General features: G+C 56.3%; 2 protein-coding genes across 2 annotated transcripts; one reads left to right on the top strand and one right to left on the bottom strand.

Annotated features, from left to right (window-relative positions):
* Positions 1–722: 722 nt before the first annotated feature.
* On the bottom strand, positions 723–3,394 carry PRADC1 (protease associated domain containing 1). Its single transcript, XM_035324506.1, has 5 exons — positions 3,265–3,394; positions 2,665–2,765; positions 2,200–2,309; positions 1,490–1,657; positions 723–1,277 (listed from the first exon to the last, which is right to left on the bottom strand). Exons 1-5 carry the CDS (start codon positions 3,392–3,394, stop codon positions 1,157–1,159), a joined length of 630 nt encoding a protein of 209 aa, XP_035180397.1. The 3' UTR covers positions 723–1,156.
* Positions 3,395–3,544: 150 nt separating this feature from the next.
* Positions 3,545–15,720, top strand: CCT7 (chaperonin containing TCP1 subunit 7). Its single transcript, XM_035326073.1, has 12 exons — positions 3,545–3,721; positions 5,293–5,446; positions 6,644–6,750; positions 7,183–7,308; positions 8,136–8,188; positions 9,104–9,275; positions 10,292–10,456; positions 11,487–11,675; positions 12,239–12,336; positions 12,957–13,089; positions 14,159–14,365; positions 15,112–15,720. Exons 1-12 carry the CDS (start codon positions 3,716–3,718, stop codon positions 15,334–15,336), a joined length of 1,635 nt encoding a protein of 544 aa, XP_035181964.1. The 5' UTR covers positions 3,545–3,715; the 3' UTR covers positions 15,337–15,720.
* The last annotated feature ends 490 nt before the right edge of the window (positions 15,721–16,210 follow it).

The raw sequence follows: 16,210 nt of genomic DNA, 5'->3' as shown, positions 1-16,210 counted from the left end.
GCCGGGTGGACCAGCAGCCCTCCCTCAGCTCATCCTTCCGCTGACACAGCCTTGCTGGGCTGTTCGGGGAGGGCTGGGACTTGCAAGCAAATCCATCCCTCAAATCCCAGAAAACGTTCGGGGTTTCGCAGCGAGCCATTCCCCCAGGCTGTCAGGAGGAGGATGAGCACGAGGGGCGGCCTCCTGCTTCCACGTGGGAAGAAGGACGCTTGCTACCGGGGCCCTGCACCGAGATGTCACCACAGCTGAGTGTTGTCACCCGTCGGGAAGGAGACAGCTCCCAGCAGGCTGGGAAGCACTCGGGGTGTTTTTTCCCCAGCCTGCTTTTTTTTTTTTGGAGCTGTTTTCCAGCCCGTTTCCTTCCAGTGGTGTTTGCGGGAGCGAGGGCGATGCTGCAGCTGGGCGCCTCTGCCACGACCATCGCTGCCAGCCCCGCACCCCTCCGCTCGTCCCTGGCCTCGGGTGGCCCCGGGCCCTTCAGTGTTGGTAATAAACTGAGCCTGGTGAGACCCAGGGCTGTGTCTTCCGTGCGGTTACGGGGCAGGGAGGGAGAGAGCAGCTAAAAAAAAGCTGTGGTTCAGGATCTTGTGGGGGCACGGGAAGGGCTGAGGGCAGACACGAGCCCTGCCACAGCTGCAGGAGGCAGCTTGGGTAGCGTACTGGGGAAAAAAAGGGCTGAAATAGTTCTGTTATCCGCAGCTGCTAAAAAAAGAGAAGCTCCCTTTTCTCTAAAACTTGTCCAGACTTCATTAGCTCAGACAAAAATACACAGGGGCCGGGCGAGCCCTGCTCGTACAGACCGAGCCCGTATCAAGCTCCCTCCCCTCCCCTCCGGGCTGCCTCCGTGTAATACTGCATCCCTCCGAATCAGCAGCGCAAGCTACCGTCGGCATCGTTAAAATGGTCCTCGGGGAAGCGCTGGGCCGTCCCCTCCCTCCCAAAAAAGTCCCTACAAAGGTTGCTCGGTTGCTCAAGGTCCCACCTCGGGCGCTGGGGTTTCGTCCAGCTCCACGCCAGCACGAAGATCTTCCCGCGGGGCTGGGAGGTGGGATCTGGGGAGCACATCAGGGTCCTGTCCTCACACCGGGTCCCCGGGGCGAGCTCCAGGGATCCCCCCCCCCCCCCAAAGTCCTCGATCGGCTGCGGCCTCCCGCTGCTACCAGAAGGTCCAGGGGGGCTGCATCATCTCGTAGGTCGGGATGCTGGTGACGTTGACGGGGATGGAGATGACGGCCCAGGGCAGCCCGTGCTGCTCCAGCGAGCGCCTGATCATGTACCTGCAGGGATAAAGGCAACGTGGGATGGAAAACGGAGCCCCAGCGCGAGCACAAACCACCAGAAAATGGATTCAACGTGACCAAAGCCAGCAAAAATCTGCCTCAAAGCTCGGGCGGGACACGGGCACCTCCCTGCTCAGTGGGAACAGGACTTGTTTGGCCCTTCCCGTGAGACTCGGGCCGAGCAGAAGCCCCTCGGCCGAGGCACCTACCCGTCCCTGCCCAGGAGGAAGAGCGCGGGGATGTCGGCCGTCCTCCTGGTGCTGTCCTGGATCATCTCGATGTAGAAGCTGTCGTTATCGTAGGCGTTGTCTGCGATGATCACCGCCCGCCCTCCGTGCTCCTGGATCACGCGCGTCTTCGACAGGAACGAGCAGCCCCTGGGGCACGGAACCATAAATCTTTGGTCAGCAGCCGCAGGGCTGATGGCATTCGGGGAGCGAAGCTGGGAGGCGTGCGGGTACCTGCCCCCGTTTCAGCCTCTGCAGCCAGCAGGGCAGCGGGAGGTGGCACGGCTGAGGCAGCAAGTGCTGGAGGTGCCCACGACAGGGACCGTCGCCCTGTCACCGTGCCTCTCCCAACACCTCTTGGCGTAAATCGGGCTCTAATAAATAAAAATAGGCCTCTCTGTGTTTACATTTAAGGATGTGACTGCCCAGATTTTGCCGCTGGGCCACTTTGTCCTAAGGGGAAAAAGAAATACAGCCTTTTCCAACTGTTTTCTAATAGCTGCAACGCGAAATGCTGAGGGCTGAAAGCATCCCCCCCCCTGTTTTCCACATGTCAGGAAGGTCACAGGAAGAAGCTGGCGGTGATGGCACCACGGTTCTGTGCCCTGGCACTGCCACCCACTGCCCCACGGGCAGCTCCCCCCTGCCCAGAGGTCTCCCCCCCCCAAGCAGCTCCCGCAGCGCAGACCTACCCCCGCTCCACCAAGGCGATCTGGTCCTGGATGAAGACGCCATTGTTGAGCTCTCCGCAGGCTTCGGGGGGATCCGCTGGGACCAGGTGGATCTGGTCGTACCTTGTGTTCTCCGAGAACGAGACAGGCAGGGCTGAGCGGGGCGAGCAGGACCGCTGCTGCCCCCAACCCCTCCGTCCCGCTGCCCCCTGCCCCGCTCGTCCCCGCATGGGATGCGCCTTGGGGGAGCTTTGGGGCTGCCAGGGGCCTCTCCAGCACCTGCCTCCATCCACAGGAAGGTTTTTGGAAAAACCACGAGCTCTTTTTCCATAAAAAGCTTCACGTCAGCGGGCCCTGAAGTGGTGAAACGTCAAGGTGGGGACCCCGCAGTGAAACTTCGGGATGGGACCGGCATTTATGCCTATGCTTACAAACACCCCCGTGGTGAAATGTCGGGCTGGGACACACGTTTATCGCCGTACTTACAAACACCCCACCGAAATCCTTGGCCGGCGTGGCCGTGAAGATGTAGCGGATGTCTCCAGGGCTCAGCACTTGGAAGTACAGGTACTCGTGGACGCGCAGACCTGGGGGGGGGGGGAAGGAGCGGTAAGAGGCAGGGGAAACACAAAACTCCTGAAAAACAAACAAACAAACAAAAACCAACCCCCAAAAACAAAACCACCAAAAAAAACCAGAACCTGGGCAGGGGCTGAGGGGCACTGAGGGGAACTGAGTGAAGATCAGGGGGGCTGGGGGGAGATGAGGGAGGCTCAGGGGACCTGAGGGGGTCTGTGGAGCTCTGAGGGGGGGCTGAAGGGCCCTGAGGAGGGCTGAGGGGCCCTGAGGGGGGCTGAGGGGTTCCAAGAGGGCTGAGGGGAGCTGAGGGGCCTTGAGGTGAGATGAGGGGCGCTGAGGAGCCCTGAGGGGGGCCAAGGGGCCCTGAAGGGGGCTGGGCCGGGCGGGCCCTGCAACCTCCGGCAGCGCCTGGGCCTGGACCCGAGGGTCCTCGGGGAGCCTGCGGGGGGTCTCCGGTGTTCTCCGGGGGCTTCCCGGGGGTCCCCAGGGGTGCCGGGGGCCGCTCACCGCGGGCCGGGCAGGAGCAGAGGCAGAGGCAGAGCCACAGCGAGCGGCGGAGCATGGCTGCGCCCGGCCCCGCCCCTCTCGCCCCCGCGCCGCTCCCATTGGCCGCGCTGCCTCCGTCTCGCCTTCCCATTGGAGGGCGCCGCTGTCAATCTCCTGAGAGGCCTAGGGGGCGTTGTCAGAGCCGGCCGCCTCGGTCCTCCAGCCGGCCTGCCAAATATAGAGCCATCCTCCTGCGCTGCTCGTCGCAGGCCGCGCCCCCTGCAAAATAGTGAGCCCCCTCCCGTCACTTCCTCTCTATGGTCATCGGGGGACAGAAGGGCACCTCGGCGGGCCCCGCTCTGGCCTCCCTGCACCACCGAGCGCGGCCGGAAGTGGTTGCCTGGCAACGCGCGGGGCATTGTGGGCGCGGGGCCTGCCGCAGCCGGGAGCCGCCGCGAGGAGCGCCGCCGGGATGATGGTGAGCGCCATCCGCCTCCATCCGCCGCCATCCGCCCCGCCGCCGCCCCGCCCGGCCTCCGCCGCCCTCCGGGGGCCATCGCAGGCCGGGATGCGGCGGGTTCCACCGCGCTTTGGGCCCTCTGATGGCGGCACGGCCGGGCCAGCGGGTGCCGGGCGGCGGGCGGGGGGCCAGGCTTGGGGTAGGAGAGTGGGGGGCGGCCGCGGGGCCTGTCGGGAGTTGTAGTCCGGGGACGGGGGGTGCGGGGTTTGCTCCCCGTTGGGATCCGTCCCCCGGGGGGTGTGGGAGAGCGCCGTGCGGTTCCTTTCGCGTGGGGCTTCGAGGAGGGGGCTGGCTGTGACACTCCCAGCTCCTCACCAGGCCCTCGGTAGTGGTCGTGTCGCTCCTCAGCACGGTGGTTGTCCTGTGGTTCTGCTCTCGGCCTGGTTAAGGCTGGGGGTAACAAACTTGGGCTGTGTTTGGGCTTGGGGCTGTGCCTGCACAGCACGTCTGGTTCCCTTTGTGGAGCACAGCGAGGAGCCTGCTGGGGGCTTTGATGCCCTTTAGGGCCTGCCTTTATTTCTGAGACCTCTCTCCCTGTTTGGCGTCAGGCAGGTGTGGTCGCTTCGCTTGTGTTCCTCCACCACATTCTCTCTGAATGTGTTCTTCTGTAGTTGTTCTCCTTGGGGTTGGGTGGGCTGTGCCTTGAGATGTGACAGGGAAAGGGCCGTTAGTACGAGAAGGACATCGAGGCCCTGGAGCTTGCCCAGAGAAGGGCTACGAAGCTGGGGAAGGGCCTGGGACACAGTCCTGTGAGGAGCGGCTGAGGGAGCTGGGGGTGTTTGGTCTGGGGAAGAGGAGGCTCAGGGCAGAGCTCATTGCTCTCTGCAACTGCCTGAAGGGAAGGGGTGGGGAGCTGGGGGTCGGCCTCTTCTCACAGGTAACCGGTGATAGGACTACAGGGAATGGGCTAAAGCTGTGCTGGGGGAGGTTCAGGTGGGAAATGAGGAGACATTTCTGCTCAGACAGAGGGGTCAGGTGTGGGGATGAGATGACAGGGAGGTGGTGGCGTCACCGTCCCTGGGGGTGTTCAAGGGAAGGTTGGATGTAGTGCTTGGGGACGTGGTTCGGTGGGTGACAGTGGTGGTAGGGGATGGTTGGACCAGATGATCTCGCAGGGCTTTTCCAACCCTAATGGTTCTGTGATTCTGTTGTGCCGAACATCCTGCTGGCTTAGTGGTTACTGCACATGCTGTCCTCTCCAATCTGGCATCAAAATCAACCTCAGGGAGCTGTGCTGCAGTGAGGGAAGCCCGGATGTTTTGTGGTGCTCCCAGGGGGTGCGCTGGAGGCACCTGGGTGAATTCCAATTATCCCGTGGAAGGACTTTGAGCCCCGCTTTGGAGCAGTGGGGTTAAAAGCAGTGTGCCTGGTACTCTCTGGGCAGAGGGGTTTGAGGGGTCTGCAGGTTTTGGCCTTGGCCTCGTTGTGCAGTGGGATCGGGATCGTGCTGGGCTGCACCAGAGGCAGCTCTGGGCTGAACGCAGCCAGTTGAGATGGGATTAACAGCCCTGCCCTGTGTTCTCCCCCAGCCCACACCGGTTATCCTGCTGAAGGAGGGCACCGACACCTCGCAGGGGATCCCCCAGCTCGTCAGCAACATCAATGCCTGCCAGGTGATCGCCGAGGCCGTGCGCACCACACTGGGGCCCCGGGGCATGGACAAGCTCATCGTGGATGACCGGGGTAAGCCGTCCTCCTCAGCCAGGCTCACAAATCATCCGAGCATCGCGTGTACGTGTTCAGCAGCGAGGGGCTTTGACCTCCTGCTGCTAATGGTTCTGTAACGTGGTTTGGTTCATACCTTCAAATCTGTTAAACCAACATTTATATACGGAGTTCAACTTCTCTGCCCTGATCTCAGCTCTCAACACAGAGGTGCACGGGTAGGAGGAGCTGTGGGTCGTGAACATGATCCTCAGCTATCCCTGACTCACTCTCTGCCCCCCATCCTGTTATTTTTATAACGAGGCTCATAATTTGGGTGGGGTTACTTAGCTCTTGGTTTGGCAGAGCGAGCATGGGGTCAGTGGATGTTACTGGGTTTGTTTTTGTGTGATAGGGATGAGCCTCACTCCTTTGAAAAGACTTGTTTCAAATCACTAAAAGAGTGTATTTTTTTCATCCCTGTTACCGTAAGGTGGGCTGGCAGGTCTTAGAATTGTCTTCTAACTTTTTTTACAAATACAAACTGTAATCATTTTATTTAAAAACGTACTTGACATTTCAGTATTATTGAAATTAAATTTTAAATTTACTCTATGGATAACACGGTTGATTTCTAGCCTCTTTCTTCACGTGAGCATCAGACTAGAATATCTTATTTTTTAACACTAAGGCCATCCAGAAGCAGAGGGAGATGAATTTAAAGCCCCTCCCTTACCTGATGCGGAGACTTGTTCTGCACTTGGACAAACTACACTTAATTTGCTCCAGAACTGGGCTAAAAGGACACCAGAACTGGGCTAAAAGGACACCGTCAATGTGGGATTTTTTTCCTGCTGACACTCCGTGCGACAGCTGTCCTGGGCTCTCCCTCCCCTTGCTGTCCCTGTCAGCCAGCGTACAGCTCTGTGTCTGGCTGTGTTAAAATATCGCGGTGACCGCCTTGCAGATCGCGTGGGAGAGAGAAAACAACGCAGTGGTTTGGCTGAAAAAAATAATATTTTTTAATGGAAGTTTGGGGTTAGAGCCTGTGATGGTTTCAACTTGGCAAAATTCACAGTGATGGAGCCCAGTGGGACTGGCTGGTTGGTGTTACTCTTCTATTCAAGTCCCTTGAGGCCTGCAAAGCTCCCCAGCACGCTGCCACGGCCCTTTGGTGGTGCTGAGGGCTCTATTTGGGGCAGCCGAGCTTGATCTCCTCATCCAAATCTGTTACAGGCAAAGCCACCATCTCTAACGACGGGGCCACCATCCTGAAGCTCCTCGACGTTGTCCACCCGGCGGCGAAGACGTTGGTGGACATCGCCAAGTCTCAGGATGCCGAGGTAGGAGGGCGACCTGGCTCTGCGCAGAGGCACGAAAGGCAGCAGCAGGCGTGGTGGCAATGGAGTGCTCTTGGTATTAATTTGGGGGGGATCGATCGTGGGGTACTGACGTTTAGCCTGGTTTCTTTACTGGTGCTTTTGTTCTTGTGGATAGCTTTAGAATCCCCTGTGCTGTTTCAGCCAGAGGTGGGAAGGGGCTTGGGAATTTCCAAGTGCCAGGTTCCCATCTGATGAGCACGGGTAACTGGGAAACGGGACGGAGTCTGAACCCAATGACCCCAGTGTTTCACAGTAACCAAAGAATCCAGCTGGAAATCTGTGAGCAGAGGAGGTTGTGACACCTGTGCTCCTCGGGAAGCCCTTGCGAGGTTTTGAAGCTGTCACCCCTGCAGCTCTGCAGGCGGTGACACAAAACCTTCCCTGTCCGTGCAGGTTGGCGATGGCACCACCTCCGTCACCCTGCTCGCTGCCGAGTTCCTGAAGCAGGTGAAGCCCTACGTGGAGGAAGGCCTCCATCCTCAGATCATCATCCGCGCCTTCCGCACGGCGACACAGCTGGTGAGGCAGCGCTGCATGCTCTGCCAGAGCATCTGGGGAGAGGAGGGGGATAAAATAAAATCCTTCCAGGCCAAAGCCAGTGGTGAAGCAGAGTGGGGGTGACGGTAGTGATCTCCTGGTGTCTCGCCGCAAGCATCAGCTGTTCTGCGGCATCACTGAGCTGTTATTGCCAGCCCGTGCCTCTGGGGCGCTGTTCCTCTTTGTTTTTTCTCCAAGGAAGAATGAATAAGCGGGAAAATTCACTTCCTGATCTCTGCTCCTCCTGGTACGCCTCACGTCTCGTGAAGCAAATCAATCAGTTAGGCTGAATCTTCTCTGGGGGTCACCTCCCTCGGTTGTAATGCCTGGCTGGATTGGAGAACTGGGTTAGGAGGCTCTTAAATGTGCAGAGATAACGGTTCAAAATCCCACCGGAGTTATTTCAAGTTGTTATTCTTATGGTTTGAAAAGGAAGAAGCCTCTTAATGACTTCATTAAGCTTCCAGGAAATATTACAGCAGGTGGGATCTGAGAGTTCTGCTCAGAGCATGGGGTGAGGTTGCGTATAAACGTTCTTAGCTGTCCGTGCTGCTGCTGGTTGGTGTGTGTGTGTGTAGATGTGGTTTGCCAGATTTCTGCTGAAAGCTTTGAGCCTCTCCCCTTTCTCTTACACTTGCTGGGTTCCTTAGAGCTGCTGTACTGGAAGGGGTGGAATAGTGAAGTGCTTGAAACTTCGGTTACGTTGAAGGAGGGAATAAAAGCTGGCATAAAATACGAAGAGAAGCTGGAGATCTGCTCAGCTCACAGGCACGAATCATTAACCCAGCTGCTGGCTTGTGTTTTGGCAGGCTGTGAACAAGATCAAAGACATCGCTGTTTCCGTGAAGAAGGAAGATAAAGAGTAAGTCTCCCTCGTGGATGACCTGGTTGTGTAGCTGGGCTTCAGCTTGGTGGCTGTGTGGTGTTTCTGCCTTCCGGCTGGGCTCTTGGGGTCAGGATGAGCAGCTCTGGCCCCACACCAGGGTTTTTCTTGAGCTCTCGGAATTTCCTGCTCCTTGGGGAAGGGGCCGTGCTCTCGCTTGGGCTGCAGCGAAGTGGGGCAGTGTTTTCCTGAGCGCTTGGAGGAGGCTAGGTACCAAAATAAGTGGCCTCATTTCTTCTGTCAAGTGACAGCGGAGACTTGCAGCGTTTGGTGGAATCACTGGCAGCGTTGAACGCTCGGTGCTTCCCTTAAAATGAAATGCGTTCTAAGCTGCCGAGTACGTGAAGGGAAACGGATAAGAACATTAATGAAATGATGATTGAAATGAGATGATAATGCTAGAGTTGATTTTCTCCCTGCATTTTACGCTTTTATCTACTTGATTGGACCTTCCTAGCACCTCCAGTAGAACTTTATGTTGAGCTGCGTGGCCCTGTTAAATACACCAACACAATTCTTGCTCTTTCTGCTCTCCTGTTTCCCTGGTGTCCCTTTCATCACCTGCTCTGTCACAGCTTGTGTTACCCGAGGTAACGCTCGGAGAACCCAAATCCCTCTGAAGGTGTCCCAAACTTCCTACCACCTTTGGGTGAAGACAAGGGTGCTCGAGCCCCGCTGTTCTGGTCAGGCATGTGGTATTTCAAAGCCAACCAACCCCTCGGTACGGGTCTGATGTTCAGGCTTTACAAGTCTGTTCTGGCTTCTGCGTGCTCTGCTTTCCCAACCAAGGCCAGGAGCCGATCCTTGCCTCCGTGTGTGGGTCTGTCACGTGCAACGTTTTGGGATCTTGTGAAAGGAATCAGCAACAAGACTTTGTCTTTTCCTCCCCTGCAGCGAGCAGAGAAGCCTGCTGGAGAAGTGCGCAGCCACAGCCCTGAGCTCCAAGCTGATCTCCCAGAGCAAGGACTTTTTTTCCAAGATGGTGGTGGATGCTGTCATGATGTTAGACGACTTGCTGCAGCTCAAAATGATTGGGATAAAGAAGGTGCAAGGAGGTGCTCTGGAAGTAAGTGCTCTTGGAACCTGTTTTGAAGGGTAGGGGGCCGTGACTGCAGCCCCTGTGAGGTTTTGCCCGCTGGAGAGGAAACCCTGCCACAGTCTCTGAATCATTATTCTGTGGCTGTTCCTGTCTGTAAACACTTTGCACGAGCATTTTCATTGAGGGGAGACGTTACAATTACCCCATTATCTTGCCCAGACACCTGATTTAGTGAATTAGGAATGTTTCAGCACCTGTTCTCCTGGTGCCTGGGCCTAGTGGCCTTCTGGGGCTTGCAGACATCGCCCCCCTGGGCAGGGGGGAGCCTCAGTTTTGCCCTTGTATTCGCCTTTCAGACTCCTTGGAGATGTGTTTGTGGCTGGGGCAGGTAACTTAGCACGCTGTTTTTTGGCGCTGGCTCGTTTCGGATCCTGGTCGCCTCACCCTGTCAGCTAGCACAGAAAATCTGGGCTTTTCCTGGCTGAGGAGGGTGAAACGATGGATGCTCCTTTGTCAGAGCTGAGTCTGCAGTGAGGTTTGATGCCTGTGGGGCAGGAGGTTGAGGTGCCAATCTCTCTCCTAGCCACGAAGTCGAGAAATTCACTGAAGGGGGCAGTGTTGGGCAGGGAAGTCCTGCTGAGGAGCAGTCCTAGGGATGGTGGTGGAGCTTGTAGAAACAAACCAGGGGAAAAAAAAAAGGTGTGGGGCTGCGGATGAGAAGTATCTGTCTTCAAAGGGCAGAAATGGGAAAGACATCAGAGGGAGAACAGATTGCTCCATCCCTTGATCTTGAGATTGTGTATAGCGGCTTCTGCTGCAGCGTCTTGAGGGATAGGAAGGAAACGACAGAAGCTGGTTTTGTGAACAGAGAGAGGAAAATATTTGCTGCTTATTTGCTTTAAAAATGGGTTAATCAAAGGAGACAGCTGTTGGCGAGCGCTTTGTAAATGAGGACTGAGAAGCAGGGAGTCTCCCGGGGGAGTTATTAACCCCGCTGAGAGAACCTTGGGAGGCTGAGCCTAACTAAATTCCCTCTCCTCAAGGACTCGCAGCTGGTGGCCGGAGTTGCCTTTAAGAAGACGTTTTCGTACGCCGGGTTTGAAATGCAGCCCAAGAAGTACCAGTCTCCCAAGATCGCCTTGCTGAACGTGGAGCTGGAGCTCAAAGCGGAGAAGGACAACGCTGAAGTCAGAGTGAACACGGTGGAGGTAAGAGCTGAAAGGGGAACCTCTCCTTCCTCGTGCCTGCCCCCTGGGAGCCAGGGAGCTGGCTGCTCTGACTGCATCCGTCCCTCCTGAGAGTCCCTGCTGGCTGTGCTGGGAGAAGTGCACCAGACCTTGAGTTACAGAGGGTTCAGGGTACCTTTCTGCTCTCAGTTACAGCCAGCAGCTGGGTGGTGACTTCTTTATGCCTAACGAGTGGCCTCCCAGGGAAGTCTTAATTAAGTGGCACTTTAAATGTGGAAAAACTGTGTGTATTTAAGCCAACGAGGTAGCTGTTCAGGCAATAGATCTCTGTCCAACTCGTGGAAATAACCTGAAGAAATGAGGTGTCAGAGTACGACCACGTTGGAAAGTGCTGCATGTGCTTGGCTCCTGCATCAGTCGTGTCTAAAAATCCGTGGGCTTTGCTTTTTGGGTCTTGGCCCCGCTGTGATGTCTGTAATTGTTTCCTTGAAGCTGTCCTCTCTGCCTCAGTGAATGTGACTCTCCTGTCGCATTCAGCAGCTGTGTGTGGCGTTGCTGTGTGCTGTCAGGAGCTCTCCTAGCTGCCTGTGGCTGTGCTTCACTGAGCTGGAACGCGGCAGGCTCGTGTGTAAGGCTTGTCAAGCACGGGCACGCCGCTAAAGCACGGGGTTTGTCCGTGTCTGTTTTTCCTTTGTGAGAGAACGCTGAATTTCTTCACCCCGGTGTCTGTGCACGGCTCTATAAACACCTCTGCCATCAGCATAATCCCTTCCTCCTCCTCGTGTTCCCTCTCTCAGGCTGTAGCTACCTTTTCCTCAGGTCGCACATCCCCTTTATCTACTTGGCTCTGCTGCTGGCAGTATTTTAACAGATGCGCTTCTCCGTCATAAGATGGAGCGACCTAAAATTGCCTCTGAGTCTCGGGAAGCACTTGGCTGCCACGGCCACATGGAGCAGCGTCACTGCTGCCTTCGCTTTACAAGAGCCCGGGTGCAGTGGGGTGAGTTTAATCCTTTGTAACACCCCTGCTGCCTTGCTTCCTCCCTGCCAGGACTACCAGGCCATCGTGGATGCCGAATGGAACATCTTGTACGACAAGCTAGACAAAATCCACAAGTCGGGAGCCAAAGTCGTCCTGTCCAAGCTTCCTATCGGTGACGTGGCAACTCAGTACTTCGCGGACAGAGACATGTTTTGTGCTGGCCGTGTCCCGGAGGAAGATCTCAAGAGAACCATGATGGTGAGCTGCCTTGGGCTTGGGATTAAGACTCTAAATATAGCTTGAACGGTGCCAGTGACTGAACACGAAGATTTAAAACAAAAGTCCCGTGGTTTCTCTGAGGAAACGGTCATTGTGTGAAGTTGTAGCATACTGACAAAGCTGTTCCTTGCTGGAGTCACTGGCTGCAGCTGCGCTGCTTTCTAGTTTCCCTGGCGTTACACCATATTAGGCTCTGCGCACTGCGTTGGTAGAAGTTTATTTTCCCTACTTCTTGCCCGTTCTGTTGTGAGTGGGTTTCTCTAAGCTGCCTTTGTGTAGCTGCTGGACTCCAGAGCCCGTGAGTCAGCACTTGAAAGCAGCGTAATCTCATTTTGCTGTCGAGGATCACTTCTGTTGCTGGTAGCCTGCCTAGATACTCGAGATGGGAGGAAAGTAGATTATTTTTTTTCCCAAATCTGACCTGCGGGGTGGTTTTGCATCAGCTAAAAGCCTGGGCTGTCTCAGAAGAGCGGTAGCCTGCTGGGCAAATTGGTCTTGTTTGTCAGCGCTGGTAACACCACGCTTATCTTCCTCCCGTGCAGGCCTGCGGCGGTTCCATTCAGACCAGCGTGAATGCCCTGTCAGACGACGTGCTGGGCCGATGCGAGCTCTTCGAGGAGACTCAGATCGGAGGAGACAGGTAAATGTGCCGGCTGTGAGCCTGGAGTCCTGTGCAAACACTGCAATATCAGCTGGGAAAGTTAGGGTGTGAGTGTTAGCAGGTGTGAGCATCTCTAGGCGGTGCTGAAAGCAAGACTGCATCGTTACTTCTCTGTGTGAGGCTGAGGAGCAGCAGTAAACTCTCATTTAACTCTTACCGTACCTCTCTTACGTGCTTTTTAACTACCCTTCCCCTGGTGCGGTGTAGAAGGCCTGGTGGTATTTCATCCAACCTTAAAAGCGATGCCTTCTGGGCCTGGTGGTGGCATCGTCCGGTGTCCCGCGGCGCCACTTCTCTCTGTAAATGAAGCTGGGTACCGCGCGGTGGGGTTCTTCCTGTTGCTAGAGGAGAAATCCTCTTCGGGGCTGTCTCCTAACATCTGCTGTGCTCCTGCCAAGTGAAAATGAGAGCGCCGGTTTAGTGCAAAGCCTTTAGCAGCAGAGAGCAGATTTCCCTGGGTCAGCTGGCGTTTCACTCGTGAATCTCGCTTGGAAAGAGCTCCTCTGTCCTCGTGCTGTGTTGTGTTGGTGCTGAGCCTGCTGAGGAGCAGCGCTGCCTGTTTGGTTGCCTTAACCACTGCTGTGTTGTGCCCTTGGCAGGTATAACTTCTTCACAGGCTGCCCGAAGGCGAAGACGTGCACGATAATCCTGCGAGGAGGCGCAGAGCAGTTCATGGAGGAGACGGAACGGTCCCTGCACGATGCCATCATGATAGTCCGGAGAGCCATCAAGGTAAGGAGCGCGGAGGTACCTCCCTGCTGGCTTGGACAGGCTCTGGGGCTGGAGATCGGCCCCGGCACAGCCGTAACACCTTCCAGCAGCCTTCTCACACACACCAGCGCTGCCTGAGGTCTCTCCTACTGAAACCAGGAGCTCCAGCCTGTAGGCTGAGTGTGCAGACGAGCAGCGTCTGACTGATTAACTCGACTGCTATCTTCTCTGCAGCATTGCCAGCTGCTTTCCAGGCACGTCTGGCTTTGTCTTCTCTTTAGTTTTTAACTTAATTGTCCTTGCTGGGTTGCTGCGTGCTCTGTGAGCACCTTCACCCTGACAGGGAGCAGGCTTTTGGGCGTGCTGGGAAGGTCCGCAGTGGATGCGAGTAGCAAGGTTGATTTTGTGCCTCAATTTCACGTGTTACAAACCCTTTCCTCCCTCTCTCGGTGACTTCTCGGAGGGGTAAGCGTTGGTAACCACCCCCCTGCGTGAAGGTGGGCTGGTGGCACCGAGAGGGGGGTCCGAGGTGCATGGAACTGGGCTGTGCTTGCAGGGTTGCTGGTCCTGTGTTCCCTGACTGCAGCCGTTTCTGGGTTGTGCGTGATAATGCGGTAGTGCGTGGTGTATTTTTTTCTCCTGTGAGGCTGAGCGCCCGTGGAAGGAAGCATGTCAACATTTTTGGAACAGTTCTGCCTTTAGAAAGAACATCCTGATCTCTCTACTGAAGCGGATAGGGAGGGGAAAAAAATAGCTAGTAGGAGAACTTGGCTGCGAAGTGCTGCTGCAAATATCTTCAGTGCTGAATGCTTTACAAAAATGAGGGACGCTTGTGCAGCACGAGGGAGGCTGTGGTCTGCCATCCCCTCCCTGCTACAGCATCGCCCAACCACGGGACGGAGCTGCTGGCAGGGGCCACCCGAGGGTCTTGACCTGTTCCTGAAGCATTTCCCTCAGGCTGGGGGCTTCCCCTGGGACTGGAGTGCCTGCGTTGCTCCTCTTCAGGACTCTCCTGGGAGAGGGGCTTTCCTAATTGCCCCCTTCCCAGGACACGAGTGCGAGCATCGCCTCTTTTCCCTGTCTTGTCCAGAACGACTCAGTGGTTGCCGGCGGTGGCGCGATAGAGATGGAGCTCTCCAAATACCTCCGGGACTACTCCAGGACCATTCCGGGCAAGCAGCAGCTGCTGATAGGAGCTTACGCTAAAGCCCTTGAGATCATTCCCCGCCAGCTCTGCGACAACGCGGGCTTCGACGCCACCAACATCCTGAACAAGCTGCGAGCCAAGCACGCGCAGGTGGGTGCCCGCCCTCGGGAGGAGCCGCTGTAATTCCTCCACGTTTCTGCGGGGCTCGTGTCCCCTTTGATTAAACGCTGTGTTTTGTTTTCAGGCGCGGTGTGGGCTTGCGGCAGGTTGCTATAAAGGGAAATGTTTTCCCTTTGATCACAGCTGTCGGGTGACTTTTTTAGAGCTGGGAGTTCTGATTTGCCTGTTTAAAAATGCATCGTTTGTCGGGAGGGAGGCTTCTATATTAAACATGAAAGTAATTAGTCGAAAAGTTGGCTCGGCAGTGTGTTTTCCAGAGGAGCTGCAGCCTGGAGGTCCTGATCACTTGCAATCACTTCAGATCTTGTGGAGCGTGTGCACGTGAGGTCCTACTTCAGGCAGCTAGGTCTCGGTTTGCTGCTCGTGCCTTTCAGCAGCAGCCGCATCGCTGTGGCATCACCCGTGCCGCGTGTCGCGCTGCAGATGACTGCGGTGGGTAAAGGGATGAGACAAAAGCGAGGTTGAAGTTGATTGTGAAGCGTTCAACAGCTTCTTTGTGAATTGGAGCAAGTTTCCTGTTCTGTGAGGCTTCGTTGCCACTGTTGGCTGACAGCTGAGCCTTTTTTCCTCGTGTTCTCCTCAAATTTCCCCATTTTGCGCAGCAAGGTCTGATCTCTGTGTCTCCTCCAGTGTTTGCATGCTCTCGCTTCTCGGGACATCATCCCCGAACTGCTCCGCCCTGTAACCAGAGCTTTTCCTCTTCTCTCTCCTGCCAGGGAGGCAAGTGGTACGGCGTGGACGTCAACAACGAGGACATCGCCGACAACTTCGAGGCCTGCGTGTGGGAGCCGGCCATCGTGCGCATCAACGCGCTGACGGCCGCCTCCGAGGCCGCCTGCCTCATCGTGTCCGTCGACGAGACCATCAAGAACCCCCGCTCCACCGTGGACGCCCCTCCCGGGGGCCGGGGCCGGGGCCGAGGCAGACCCCACAACCACTGAGCCCCCTCTCCCTGTCGGCGCCCTGATGCGGCTGGGGCTCTCCTCCAGCGTGCAGATGGGAAACAAATTGATTCCTAGCTTAATTAACAGGCCCTTTACCAGATGGTCACTTTGAGGGTTCACAGACAACCACTGGCCTCGTTTAATTAGAGTCAAATCTTGGCAGTGGCTGCGGCAGCCTCCTGCGAGGTGCCCTGCCCCAACATTTCCTACACAGCACTGATCCCCCGAGGCTTGCTCCGCCAAAGCTGTGCTGGGCAGAGCCCTCCTCGATGCTGGCAGGCAGCGCAGCGAGCACGCCTGGGGTTTCTTTGTATTTATACGTCTTTCAGCTGGGGGGTTTGAACCCAGGCTCAATAAAAGAATGGCAGTGTTTCCGTGGCAGGCTGTGGTGGTTTTCTTCTCTTTGCTGCCCGCTTTGTTCTACAGGGTGGTGGCTTGAGGTTGGAGTACCTTTTAACCATTTTTTTTTCCCCATTTTCCGCATCGATACTGCTCAGGGACATTTCTACTTGTGTTTGCTTAATGGGTTGCGTGCATCCTGCCTCTTGTTCAATGGAAGCTGGTGCCGGGGGAGCGCTCCGACAGCTCCGAGGGCTGTGGGGAGGAGATGTGGGGCTGGTGGGGCTTCAGCGATGGTCCTGGGGCCGGGGCTTCCCCGCCAGGGAGCAGAGGGACTCGGGCTGGGGCTCTGGGAGCGGGATGGGTCATTGGAAAGTGTTAATGGAAGGCAGGGGGAGAAATTTATGTCTGGTATCAGCTCTTTGAGATCTAGTATACCTTTGAGATCTCGTTTAATTAGTCGAGTCGATGGTCTGTTACACCACCAAATGTGTTACTGCTCATAAAAAGTGCTGCTACGGAGTTGGACGTG

Source organism: Oxyura jamaicensis, chromosome 4 (assembly GCF_011077185.1).
Source record: "Oxyura jamaicensis isolate SHBP4307 breed ruddy duck chromosome 4, BPBGC_Ojam_1.0, whole genome shotgun sequence".
NCBI classification, from domain to species: domain Eukaryota; kingdom Metazoa; phylum Chordata; class Aves; order Anseriformes; family Anatidae; genus Oxyura; species Oxyura jamaicensis.
This window is presented reverse-complemented; position numbering and strand designations above follow the sequence as displayed.